The 14,139-nt window shown below is 46.1% G+C and overlaps 2 protein-coding genes across 2 annotated transcripts in view; one reads left to right on the forward strand and one right to left on the reverse strand.

The window, feature by feature from the left end:
• Positions 1-10,569, reverse strand: part of LOC141059791 (uncharacterized) — a 65,160-nt gene extending 54,591 nt beyond the window's left edge. Inside the window, exons 1-2 of the mRNA XM_073555907.1 lie at positions 10,275-10,569; positions 8,133-9,461 (exon numbers count right to left, since the gene is read on the reverse strand). Of these exons, the coding sequence (XP_073412008.1) occupies positions 8,133-9,142 (1,010 nt within the window). The 5' untranslated portion in view covers positions 9,143-9,461; positions 10,275-10,569. The remainder of the gene's footprint in view (positions 1-8,132; positions 9,462-10,274) is intronic.
• A 1,424-nt stretch (positions 10,570-11,993) lies between these two features.
• Positions 11,994-14,139, forward strand: part of LOC141059792 (uncharacterized) — a 20,127-nt gene continuing 17,981 nt past the window's right edge. Inside the window, exons 1-2 of the mRNA XM_073555908.1 lie at positions 11,994-13,124; positions 13,230-14,105. Coding sequence (XP_073412009.1) covers positions 12,994-13,124; positions 13,230-14,105 — 1,007 coding nt within the window. The 5' untranslated portion in view covers positions 11,994-12,993. The remainder of the gene's footprint in view (positions 13,125-13,229; positions 14,106-14,139) is intronic.

Consider the following 14,139-nt stretch of genomic DNA (forward strand, 5'->3'; position numbering starts at 1 on the left):
TGGCTAATAAACAAGCAACTCTGGTAAATCGGTTGCTTGAGGCATTCCCAGCACACAGCAGCGGTGATGGTTCTCACACGAGCCGTACGGGCCGGGGGCAGCTTGGCAGAGGTGTTCATGGTGCACACAGCAGAAGTGGCGTTGGAGACAGGGGTTTCATGACAATGTTGTGGACTGATTTTTCACGGACCGCTCACACAACTGGTAATACTGCATCGATGGAAAGTGACAGGAGACAGCAGTTGTCAACTATGGTTACAAACTACTTTTCCTCCCATATCGATGTTCTCCCACACAGGTCATTCCCCTTTGACTATTGGGCCGCTAAACTGGACACCTGGCCTGAATTGGCACAATATGCCTTACAGGAGCTCGCTTGCCCAGCTGCAAGTGTGCTATCGGAAAGAGTCTTCAGTGCAGCTGGATCAATCCTGACAGAAAAAAGGACCCATCTGTCAACCCAAAATGTGGATGATCTAACCTTCATTAAAATGAACCATGCATGGGTTTCCAAGGATTTTGTCCCACCTTCCCCTGATGACACATAGGGTGACAGAAAAATGGCTTGCTTTGGTCCACCTCTTCCTGGGACTTGACCTATTTCGCCTTTTGCATCAGCTGAATGTCCAACATCAACATATGCCACTTTCTAAAACTCCCTAACTGTGCTGCCTCCCCCCCCCATGGCCGGGGTCACCACCTAGCGCACGACACCGTGCGAGTGCCGTTGCCCTGGACAGGTGGGTAGGCCGACTCTTGGGCACGGGCACTGGCACAGGGTCCCTCATAGTGCAATCAAGTGTCTCTGATGGTGGTGGTGCACACCCGCCGTCAGACACACCGCCGTACTATGAGGGGCCCAGTGCCAGTACCGACGCCCACGAGTGGGCCCCCCTTGCTTGGGCAGGGCCCCAGCATTTGCAATCTTTACCTCTCCCTGCTCCTCCGCTGTGTAGTCTGGGCCGTCAAATCCATACTGTGCCTGACACCGTCTGAGCCTGCCTCCTGATGTATAGACATATATTTTGAATGTGTACGCTATCCATACATGTTATCCGGGGATACGGTACCCTTTCTCACCTTTGTGCAATCACGTGCAAGCCATACTGATCCTAACACCGTCTGAGCCTGCCTCCTGATGTATAGACATATATTTTGAATGTGTACGCTATCCATACATGTTATCCGGGGATACGGTACCCTTTCTCACCTTTGTGCAATAACGTGCAAGCCATACTGGGCCTAACACCGTCTGAGCCTGCCTCCTGATGTATAGACATATATTTTGAATGTGTACGCTATCCATACATGTTATCCTGGGATACGGTACCCTTTCTCACCTTTGTGCAATCACGTGCAAGCCATACTGGGCCTAACACCGTCTGAGCCTGCCTCCTGATGTATAGACATATATTTTGAATGTGTACGCTATCCATACATGTTATCCTGGGATACGGTACCCTTTCTCACCTTTGTGCAATCACGTGCAAGCCATACTGGGCCTAACACCGTCTGAGCCTGCCTCCTGATGTATAGACATATATTTTGAATGTGTACGCTATCCATACATGTTATCCTGGGATACGGTACCCTTTCTCACCTTTGTGCAATCACGTGCAAGCCATACTGGGCCTAACACCGTCTGAGCCTGCCTCCTGATGTATAGACATATATTTTGAATGTTAAGCAAGCTACCGCACCTGTGGTTTGCACACGTAAGTTTTCATTTTTTCAGGAATGACGGTTAGGCCTAATTCCGGAACTGCTGTTGACCTGCACTTACTGGGAAATCATCGTTCGCGGGTAATAATTGTAATCAGTGATCCCCATCACTAACGTTGTTCAGCGGGTTATCTGCACCTGTAAGCGACAAACGCTGGCCTTTTCAGTGTAGCGCACATGCAGCCACGGACATGTAAGGGCATGACACACCAGTTATTGGCCAATCTCATGTGCCAGAGCCTCACGTGTCCCTCTAGTAAGCCGGACTCGGACCGCGGGGCATGACGGAGTCTCGTTCGTTAACGGAATTAAGCTTGCAATGTGTGCATCTTTTCTGTAGCTGGCATGGTTGAGGTTTCCCAGGTGGAGTCGAATTTAACCGTAGGCTCCACTCCTGGTGGTGCCCTTCTGGACATTCCTTTAAGGTTCAGCTTTGCAACCATACTGCCCACGTATAACAAACACTTTGCCTTCATGAACGCTGTTTGGAGGGTCATGACTCGTGGGAATAACGCCGCCCAATCAGTTAACCTGCTAGAGAGATCCTTCGCTGCTCCCAAGCATGACATCACACTCCCTAGGAGGAAGGTAATGCCACTGTGGCGACCGTACTCCTGGGGGCGACACAAGTGCACTGATGCCCAGCCACTGCTCGATGAATCTGCTGGCACATTGACCCAGACCACTACATTCCCCTCGCACGCTACACGGCCTGAATCTGAGCCTGATGAAACTCAGGTTACCCTTCCCATATACAGTTCCATCTTACACGGTGACAAAGAGGAAGCTGCAGATGAAAGTGCAGGTTCGGCCCACCCGCCATCAGACACACCACCGTACTATCAGGGGCCCTGTGCCAGTGCCGTCGCCAACGAGTGGGCCCCCCCTGCTTGCTCAGGATCACAGCACTTGCAAGGTTGAAATACTGTGCAGTGAGATGGAAGATGGGGACGACGAGGAGTCCAGACTAGTACAGGGATTCCTTAGCGAGGAGACTTATTTGATTGTTTTCAATGTTGGGACAGCAATTTTTGGGGAGCACTATACTCTGGAGAATGATAGATGGGGCCCACCATACACTGGAACATTCCAAAGGTGGACATCAGACACTGGAGCAGCATTTACAGGGCCCATTATACACTAGAGCATTAGAAATGGAAAAGTCGGGTTTCACGAAACGAAACTCGACCCTAAAAAAACAAAAGTCGCTCAACTCTAGTTACAAGGACACTAAACTTCAGGAATGCAAATTTCCAACGGATGAGAGATGATCTTGGTGCGATCAACTGGGACGATATCCTGAGACATAAAAATACACAAAGAAAATGGGAGACGTTTATTAGCATCCTGAATAGGACCTGTGCACAATATATACCATATGGGAATAAACATGCGAGAAATAGGAGGAAACCACTATGGTTAAATAGAGCTGTAAGGGGTGCAATAAGAGATAAAAATAAAGCATTTAGAGAATTAAAGCAAGTAGGTAGTGATGAGGCATTAAATAAATACAGAAAATTAAATAAATTCTGTAAAAAGCAAATCAAGACAGCAAAGATTGAGACACAGAGACTCATTGCCAGAGAAAGTAAAAATAATCCCAAAGTATTCTTTAACGACATAAATAGTAAGAAACTAAAAAATGATAGTGTTGGCCCCCTTAAAAATAGTCTGGGTGAAATGGTGGATGAGGATGAGGAAAAAGCCATTATGCTAAATGACTTTTTTTCAACAGTATTTACACAAGAAAATCCCATGACGGATAACAATTCTCCATTAACCCCTTAACGACTGCCGATACGCCTTTTAATGGCGGTAATTAAGGGTACTTAAACACAAGCGCCGTTAATTCACGGCGCTGTGGAGTAAGTAAATAGCGCCTCCCAGTGTCGGATTTTTTTCCTGGGTCTTGGTTGCTGGGGGTAGCCGAGACCCCAGAGAACATGAATCGGGTCGGTTTTTACCGACCCCGCTTTTGCGATCGCCGTTATTAACCCTATAACAGCGATTGCAAAAAATGCCGCGATTTTGCATTTAATTTCTCTTTCCTCTGATGTGATCGCACATCAGAGGAGAGAGAAATAGGGTCCCCGATTTCCCCCCTATACCTCCCGGTGGTCAAGGATTCCCTCCCGGTGGTCCTCTGTCCCGCCAGCGTTCTCCAGTGGGCGCCGCCATCTTGGATCTGGAATAAAATGCCAGCTGGCAGATTCCATTCATTCATTTGGATCACTATGATAAACTCATAGTGATCAAAATAAAAAAAAATAGTAAATAACCCCACCGTTTATCACCCCCTTAAGCTAGTTTCACACTTGCTTTTTTTTGCAGCGCGTTTTTCCCGCAAAAAAATGCATTAAAAAAACGCATACAAATGCATACAAACGCTGCGTTTTTTTCAAGCATTTTTATGTGCATGCAGGAAAAAAACGCAGCGTTTTTGTGCATTTGTATGCGTTTTTTGTGCGTTTGCGTTTTTTTACAGACTTTGGAAAAACCCCCCAAAAAAAAAAAAAAACAACCATTCAACAACACACAAGACCAATGGGACTTCATTGTGGGTGTGGTATGTTAATATATAGACCCTGTCTACAGTATTCTTCACATTTGCTTGATTCTTCTCGTGACCATGGATCTGCGCTGGAAGAGTTTTCACTTCAACTTGGATTTGGACATCGCGATGGCTCAGGCGTATGCAGTTGCTTGCCATGAACAAAGGAAGAGAGAGAGGCAGCGAAGACGGCGGCGTATGTGGATACATCCGATTGTTGAACTCCGGGAGAGCCGTGGGGCATACCACACCCTCTACAGCGAGCTCCAGTCAAACCCGGAGAAATTTACAGATTATATCCGGATGTCCCACGAAAGTTTCATGGATTTGCTTGCTCGTGTCCAACAATCCATCCGGAGACAGGACACACAGCTCCGTCGTGCGATTCCTCCTGAGGAACGGCTACTGGTGACATTACGGTATGTTTTAAAAACCAAGGGGTGCGGTCTGATGTTTTTTTTTTAAATTTAGTATTCAAAACCTTGGGTAATTAGTTTTCGTGAATGTACTAATATTTTATTTTATAGTTTTTTAAAATAATATACATAAATATTAATTTTACTTCTTTGTCTGTTCACAGATTCCTGGCGACTGGAGAAACCCTATCTTCACTACACTTCCAGTACCGTATTGGAATCTCTACCTTGTCTGGAATTGTTGCTGACACCTGCCGGGCTCTCTGGAATGTTCTTTGTCCAGAATTTATGCCCCTGCCCACCGCTGAAAAGTGGATGGAAATTGCTGACAAATTCTGGACAGTATGCAATTTTCCCAACTGTTTGGGAGCTGTTGATGGTAAACACATACGGATCATCAAACCCCAAAGAACGGGATCTGAGTACTATAATTACAAAAAGTACTTTTCAATAGTACTCATGGCGATTGCGGATGCCGGATGTATGTTTGTAGCAGTGGACATTGGAGCATTTGGCCGTGGTAATGACTCACAGGCTTTTAAAAACTCAGACATGGGCCGGAGGTTGTATGGCAACCAATTTAATTTCCCTATGCCACGGCCTCTTCCTCACACCGAAGCTCCGCCACTGCCCTTTGTAATGGTTGGCGATGAGGCTTTTCAAATGTGCGGAAACTTACTGAAACCCTACTCCAGCCGGGACTTGGACCACACCAAAAAAATATTTAATTACAGGCTGACCAGGGCCAGAAGAACTGTCGAGTGTGCTTTTGGGATTCTTGTCTCCAGATGGCGAATTCTGGGCACGGCCATTAATCTTAAACTTGAAACAGTCGATGAGGTGGTGAAGGCCTGTGTGGTTCTACATAACTTTGTGATGGCTAAAGAGCACCCGACCTTTGAACTGGACGATGATGCTCCTAACCCATTGCCTGAATTCACTCAGCACACTCTCAGGTCATCCGTTGAAGTTGGCCAAATGAGGGACCAATTTGCGGCCTACTTTATTTCTGATGTAGGACGGGTGCACTGGCAAGATGAAATGGTGTAATGTTTTTGTTTGTTTATGGTAATAAAAAACCTTATTTGATACCATTACTGAGTGCACTATATTTTTTAAACTCCAATTAAATAAAAATATATTGGAACGAGCAAAGCTGCAGGCCATGAATCAGGAAACCAATTTTTTTCAAGAGAAAATTGTGCAACTAGCTGAAAAAAAAGTATGTGATTTTCTCAAAACACAACCCTCAAAACCCAACCCCAATGAAAGTCCATGGGGAATACAAGTCAGCATTGAGTGGATGAATGTAATCTGCTCCATTCCAACTTACAAGTTATTACACTAGGCCTTGGAATGACTATACTAGGCCGTGGTATTTCAAATATGAGTATAGTAGGCCTTGGGCCTACTAGTATAGTCATATGTGAAATACCACGGCCTAGTATAGTCATACCAAGGCCTACTCGATTTTTGCCAACTAGGATCTTGTTTCACGAAAAACAAACTGGTGAAACTTGACAAGTTTCAACAGTTTGTTTTTCATGAAACCAGATTCTAGTTGGTAAAACTCAAGTTATTACACTAGGCCTTGTAATGACTACACTAGGCCGTGGTATTTCAAATATGAGTATAGTAGGCCTTGGGGCTAGTAGTATAGTAATATGTGAAATACCACGGCCTAGTATAGTCATACCAAGGCCTACTGTAATAACTCGATTTTTAACAACTAGCATCTTGTTTCACAAAAAACAAACTGGTGAAACTAGAAAGAAACTTATTTTTTAGACAAGTTTCAACAGTTTGTTTTTCATGAAACCAGATTCTAGTTGGTAAAACTCAAGTTATTACACTAGGCCTTGTAATGACTACACTAGGCCGTGGTATTTCAAATATGAGTATAGTAGGCCTTGGGGCTAGCAGTATAGTAATATGTGAAATACCACGGCCTAGTATAGTCATACCAAGGCCTACTGTAATAACTCGATTTTTAACAACTAGCATCTTGTTTCACAAAAAACAAACTGGTGAAACTAGAAAGAAACTTATTTTTTAGACAAGTTTCAACAGTTTGTTTTTCATGAAACCAGATTCTAGTTGGTAAAACTCGAGTTATTACACTAGGCCTTGTAATGACTACACTAGGCGGTGGTATTTCAAATATGAGTATAGTAGGCCTTGGGGCTAGTAGTATAGTAATATGTGAAATACCACGGCCTAGTATAGTCATACCAAGGCCTACTGTAATAACTCGATTTTTAACAACTAGCATCTTGTTTCACAAAAAACAAACTGGTGAAACTAGAAAGAAACTTATTTTTTAGACAAGTTTCAACAGTTTGTTTTTCATGAAACCAGATTCTAGTTGGTAAAACTCGAGTTATTACACTAGGCCTTGTAATGACTACACTAGGCCGTGGTATTTCAAATATGAGTATAGTAGGCCTTGGGGCTAGTAGTATAGTAATATGTGAAATACCACGGCCTAGTATAGTCATACCAAGGCCTACTGTAATAACTCGATTTTTAACAACTAGCATCTTGTTTCACAAAAAACAAACTGGTGAAACTAGAAAGAAACTTATTTTTTAGACAAGTTTCAACAGTTTGTTTTTCATGAAACCAGATTCTAGTTGGTAAAACTAGAGTTATTAAACTAGGCCTTGGAATGACTACACTAGGCCGTGGTATTTCAAATATGAGTATAGTAGGCCTTGGGGCTAGTAGTATAGTAATATGTGAAATACCACGGCCTAGTATAGTCATACCAAGGCCTACTGTAATAACTCGATTTTTAACAACTAGCATCTTGTTTCACAAAAAACAAACTGGTGAAACTAGAAAGAAACTTATTTTTAAGACAAGTTTCAACAGTTTGTTTTTCATGAAACCAGATCCAAGTTGGTAAAACTCGAGTTATTACACTAGGCCTTGGTATGACTATACTAGTCCGTGTTATTTCACATATGACTATACTAGGCCTTGGGTTGGTTTTTAACATGTATTTACCCATCAGTGTGTGTGAGCGGCGCAAACAACATTAATGAAACTTTGTAATGGTGAACCACAAATGTAAATTTATTTTTAATCACAAAAATAAACCAAAAAATTATTTTTTACGGCGTTTGGGGGCAGATGGTTTCAATTTGGGGGTGTGCAGGGAATATGCAACACTTGCAGTTGAAGACGGTGTTTGAGGGGAAGGGGCAACAAAACTTGTGGGGGAAGGTAGTCCAGTTAATGGAATTAAACTAGGAACACTTGGAGGAGAGGAAATCTGTTCAGGTACATTAGTTGTAATGGCATGTCGCCGTAGGCTTGTGTGCCTGGACCGACTTTGGCCCAATGCCCGCCTTGATAGATTTCGCCTTGAACTAGGGGCAAATATTGAATGTAGGTCCCCCGTCTGCTGGTGTGGCTGCTGCTGCTGCTGAGGTGGCTGCTGCTGCTGCTGAGGTGGCGGCTGCTGCTGAGGTGGCTGCTGCTGCTGCTGAGGTGGCTGCTGCTGCTGAGGTGGTTGCTGCTGCTGCTGAGGTGGCTGCTGCTGCTGAGGTGGCTGCTGCTGCTGCTGAGGTGGCTGCTGCTGAGGTGGCTGCTGCTGCTGAGGTGGCTGCTGCTGCTGCTCTTCGTTGGCAGTGCTCGTCCTTGCAGGAGGACTGGTGGCGGCAGTGATGGTCCAGGTTTGCAGAGTGGTGGAGGCAGGGCTACTACATGTTGTTGTAGCGGCAGGGCTGTTCCATGTTTGCCTAGTGGTGGCTGAGCTCCACGCATGCATGGGAGTGGCGGTGGTGCTCCAGACAGGAGCAGCGCTTGCCATGGTGGTGTCGGTGAAGTGACCAGCTGCACTCAGACTTGTGGTGGTGTAACGGTGGGTGTCCTGGCTTTGAATAGAGGTGTCCGTGCAGTGGTATGCAGCACAAGTCGGTAGTGAGGTGAAGCGAGTCAATGGTGGCACAGGTGGAAATGACACCACTGACTGCTTACCGTACCGATTATGCTGCATAGCCTGCAAGAAAGCATTGTTGCAGGCCTGCAGCACATTCAGCTGTTGCTCAGGACTAAGGTGTTCCGCCATGCCCTTTTCAATCTTACTAAAAAAATGGTGTGCTGGTCTGTTGAGGTCGGCCTCCAGACGGTCAAGGCGCTGTTCTACAGAATTGAAGTGGTGTTCAAAGTGGTTAAAACCACGTTCCATGAGTGCAAAACCGCTTTCAACTCTGTCGGACAGTGACTTGAGGCTGGAATTAAAGGCCTCGCTCAAATGCATAAACTCGGGCAAGACATTCCGGTCCAAGGCCCTCTGCCGCTGGCGGGTAGTGCCCGCATAACCAGTGGCAGAGACCTGGGACAGGGGAACACCTGATGGCCCAGCTTCCTGGTCACCAGCTGTGTGTGTGGTTGACCTGCAAGGTGCTTCCTGGCTGTCGGATGGCTGGGACGGGTCAGAGGACATCCGAGGAAGGACCGCTCCAGGGCCAGGTTGCAGGGTGCTGCTCCAGGTGCTGTGGAAGAAAGGAAAATCATTACTACCATGCCTTTACAAGAAGCATCAGCTGTGGATTAGAAAAACACAGATTAATAAAAATAAAAACCCAAAATTTATAATACTTACGATCTCGTGGCAAGGACCGGTCTTAGGAACTGCAACGCGTGATAGTGACGGTATCTAGTTCTGGTCCTTGACGCAGATCCACTGCGAACCTGGCCCTCAGCACGAACATCACTGTTGAAGCGGTCCTTGATTGAACGCCAACGTGTTCGGACTTTGTCCACTGTTGTTAAAAAAAAAACAGTGCCGTCAAGGACAACAGTCAATGCGGCACAATATAGCAATACAATACTCAAAGCAGTCACTGTAGACCCCGATGACACTGTTGGGTTTCCTGCTAGAATACACCTAGCACGAAACCCAACAGTGCCGTCAAGGACAACAGTCACTGCGGCACAATGTAGCAATACAATACTCAAAGCAGTCACTGTAGACCCCGATGACACTGTTGGGTTTCCTGCTAGAATACACCTAGCACGAAACCCAACAATGCCGTCAAGGACAACAGTCACTGCGGCACAATGTAGCAATACAATACTCAAAGCAGTCACTGTAGACCCCGATGACACTGTTGGGTTTCCTGCTAGAATACACCTAGCACGAAACCCAACAGTGCCGTCAAGGACAACAGTCACTGCGGCACAATGTAGCAATACAATACTCAAAGCAGTCACTGTAGACCACGATGACACTGTTGGGTTTCCTGCTAGAATACACCTAGCACGAAACCCAACAGTGCCGTCAAGGACAACAGTCACTGCGGCACAATGTAGCAATACAATACTCAAAGCAGTCACTGTAGACCCCGATGACACTGTTGGGTTTCCTGCTAGAATATGCCTAGCACGAAACCCAACAGTGCCGTCAAGGACAACAGTCACTGCGGCACAATGTAGCAATACAATACTCAAAGCAGTCACTGTAGACCCCGATGACACTGTTGGGTTTCCTGCTAGAATATGCCTAGCACGAAACCCAACAGTGCCGTCAAGGACAACAGTCACTGCGGCACAATACAGAGCAGGGAAATACTCACTAAACGCCTTTTTGGAGGATGCTGTGGCGCTGTCCCAGCCATCCATCAACGCTGCGGCCACCTCATTCCATAGCCGCCGGGTCACCACAATGTCCTTGTGCAGCCGGTCACGGCTGTCCCACAACGGCGAACGCTCCTGGACCAGGCTGATGAGCTGCTCATTATCCAGGTAGACGTCTTCATCCCGTTGTGGAACCTAGACAAAACACATTCATTAGAATAATCAAATTTAAATTGAATAAAAAGTTACAAAAAAATAAACATAAAAAAGAGTAAAAATAGAAGATAAAAAATAAAGAACATTACAAATCATTTGATACATACATTCCGTATCACCACCGGGACTTGGCTTCGCTGCTCCTGCTCTTCGCCCTCACTAGTCCCGTCCGCAGAAGATGATGATGACGATGTCTTAAAAAAGTTGAAAAAAACGTAAGAGATTTGGAGAAGCTGCAGATATACTTACCAGATGCACGAAAATAATCACCTCACGGTCTGCTTGCGCCAATTCCTGCCGCGATGGGGAATACTCGGATACTGAAGACATACTGCATGTAAAAATAACAAAAATCATTAGTACATACATAATTTAAAAGGACAGGCATATAATGTAATATACTCACATTCTTCGCTGATCGAAGATGGGTTCCTTGTTGACTGTCTGCTCTCCAATCTGTCAGTGTAGTAGTGGCAGAGTTTTGGCAGGCACCTCCTTTATATAGACTTTTTTTTTTTGACTTTAGAAGATTATAACTAGTACGGCTGGTTTCACATTAGCGCTTTTGTGCGCAGCGCATCGGGCGCACCAGTGCGCATGCGCACTGCGCACCTATATTTTACATGATGTGCGCATGGTCTTGCGCATATTTGCGCTTTCGTGCGCATGCGTTTTTTTGTCTTTCGCGCCAGGCGCGTCAGACGCAACATGTTGCATTTTTGGTTCCGCCCTGTCTCGTTAAAACAACGCATGCGCACGGAATGCGCACGGAATGCGCAAAAACACCACATTGGAGCCTATGGGAGCGCAATACTTGCGCATGGTCTTGCGCACGCTTGCGTTTTTATGCGCATGCGTTTTTTAAATAAACATGACTGAAATTTGGTCTAGACAGTAAAAAAAAACAAAAAAAACCAAGGTGATAAAATGGTGTGGGCACTGGGATTCCACAATACTTTAAGGATTGCTCACTAGTGGACACACAGCACAAGCTGCACCAATGTAAGTATGAAAAACCTAATGTCTGGCTGAAATTTCAATACATTTCTATGTACTTATGTCTCTTTTTTTTTTTATTGCAGCATGTCTTCATCTGGTGAAGAATATGTCCCCGGGACAGGGCAAGAGGCAGAAGAAGTGAGTACTATGCTTCCGTATGGATTTGAAAAAATAAACACATGTGATTAATTTTTTCTGTTTAATTTTCAGACCTCATCCTCCATCACGCCACCACCACCGGAGGAACGGCAGGAGCAGCAAGGCCAAGTGCGGGCGGGTAGACGTGATGTAAGTACAGACGGACTGTTTTTTTTTTTTACTTATTTTCTAGTCTGGTTTATTTATTTATTTTTTTTTTTGGTATTTTTTTTTTTTTTTTTTTAAATTTTCATGGTTGTTTTTTTCGATGTTTGTTGCTTTTTTTGCATTTATTTTCATTTAAAACAAATAATTTTTTCATGGCTTGTTTATCAATATCTAAAGCTCAAAGTGTGTATGTGTGTGTGTGTGTTTGTGTGTGTGTGTGTGTATGTTTGTTTGTTTGGGTATATGGGCACGGGACTATGGGATGGAGGATATATATGATGGGTATATGGGCATGGGATAGAGGATATGTATTATGGTATATGGGCACGGGACTATGGGATGGCGAATATGTATGATGTGTATATGGGCACAGGCATATGAGATGGCGAATATGTATGATGGGTATATGGGCACAGGACTATGGGATGGAGGATATGTATGATGGAATATGGGCACGGGACTATGGGATGGAGGATATATATGATGGGTATATGGGCATGGGATGGAGGATATGTATGATGGTATATGGGCACGGGACTATGGGATGGCGAATATGTATGATGGTTATATGGGCACAGGCATATGGGATGGCGAATATGTATGATGGGTATATGGGCACAGGACTATGGGATGGAGGATATGTATGATGGAATATGGGCACGGGACTATGGGATGGAGGATAATTTTAAATTTCTATAACTAACCACAGTAGTTACTATGCCCGGGCAGCGCCGGGCTCTTCAGCTAGTTTTCGATATTTTTTATTTTAAAATCTTTCAAAGATTAATGTTTGTCTTTCTTTTCTAGGCTCCACAGCGGGAGGAGGACCTCGCCCTGGACAACGACGAGCTCATCCGTCTAGTCCAGGAGCGAGTCCCGTTGTGGGACACCCGTCACCAACTGCACTCGGACAACGTGGTGATCCGGCGGCTCTGGAACGAGGTGGCCGCATCGCTGATGGATGGCTGGGACAACGCCTCTCCCCGGGTCCGCAAGGATTTTCGTAAGTATTTAAATGCAGTGTGATGCAGCAGTGATCTTGGCCGGGATCACCCAACTGTGTGTGATGCTATTAACTCCATGGAGTTTCTATCATCACACACAGTTGGATGATCACAGCCTCCAGTGCATAGTCTTACTTTTTTTCTTTTTTTTTTTTCCATCACAGTGAACAAAGTCAGAACCCGTTGGCGCTCGATGAAGGACCGCTTCAACAGGGATATCCGTCAGGAGAATAAGGTTCGCAGTGGTGCTGCGGCAAGGACCGGCACGAAGTACCGATACCATCGTGCCTTGGCATTTTTAAGACCGGTCCTTGCCTCCCGAACGTAAGTATTTTCTAGTTGTATTGTGTTTTATTCTGTGCTTTTCTATTCCACAGGAGTTGGCGATTGTTAATTTATGGTAGTAATTTCTTTCTTTTCTTTTCACAGCACCTGGAGCAGCACCCTGCAACCTGGTCCCGAAGCGGTCCTTCATCAAGCTGCCCCGGACCCCTCCCAGCCATCCATCAGCGAGGAAGCACCTTGCAGGTCTGCACCACAGTCATCTGGAGACCAGGAAGCTGGTCGCTCAGGTGTTCCCCTGTCCCAGGTCTCTGCCACTGGTTTTGCGGGCACTTCCCGCCAGCAGCGGCAGAGGACCTTGGACAGGCCTCTCATGCCCGAGTTCGTTGAATTGAGCTCGGTCTTTCAGAGTAGCCTCAAGGCACTCTCCGATAGACTTGAGAGTGGTTTCCTCCTTTTGGACCAACGCTACAAGTCTATCGAGGGTCGCCTTGAGCGCCTGGAAGTCAACCTCGCCAGACCAGCGCATCATTTTTATACCCAAATAGCTCGGGACACGGCGGAACACCTTACCCCTGACCTCCAGTTGACTGTCATGCAGGCCTGCAACAATGCTTTTATGCAGGCTATGCAGCAGAGTAGGATTATGCAGCAGTCAGTGGTGGCATTTCCACCGGTGCCACCACTGACTCGTTTTACAGCATTACCTACTTCTGCTGCATATCACTGCACAGCCACCACACTTCCAAGCCTCGCCGGACACCAATATACCGCCACAAGTCCGAGTGCAGCTGGACACTTACCCGCCAACACCATGCCAAGCGCTGCTCCTGCCTGGCCCACCACTGCTGCCGCCACCACCACTGGATGGCCCGTCGTCACCACCCCTGCCTGTAGCGCCGCCACCACCACCACCAGCGGGAGGACCACCCCGGTATGGACCGCCACAGCCACCACGCCTGCATGGCCCGCCACCACTACCACCACCACCACCACCTCGGAGCAGCATCAGCTGGGGGACCCGCATTCAATATTTACGGCCCCTGCCAGGACATCC

Source organism: Dendrobates tinctorius, unplaced genomic scaffold (assembly GCF_039654945.1).
Source record: "Dendrobates tinctorius isolate UK_male_01 unplaced genomic scaffold, ASM3965494v1 ptg000231l, whole genome shotgun sequence".
NCBI lineage: Eukaryota > Metazoa > Chordata > Amphibia > Anura > Dendrobatidae > Dendrobates > Dendrobates tinctorius.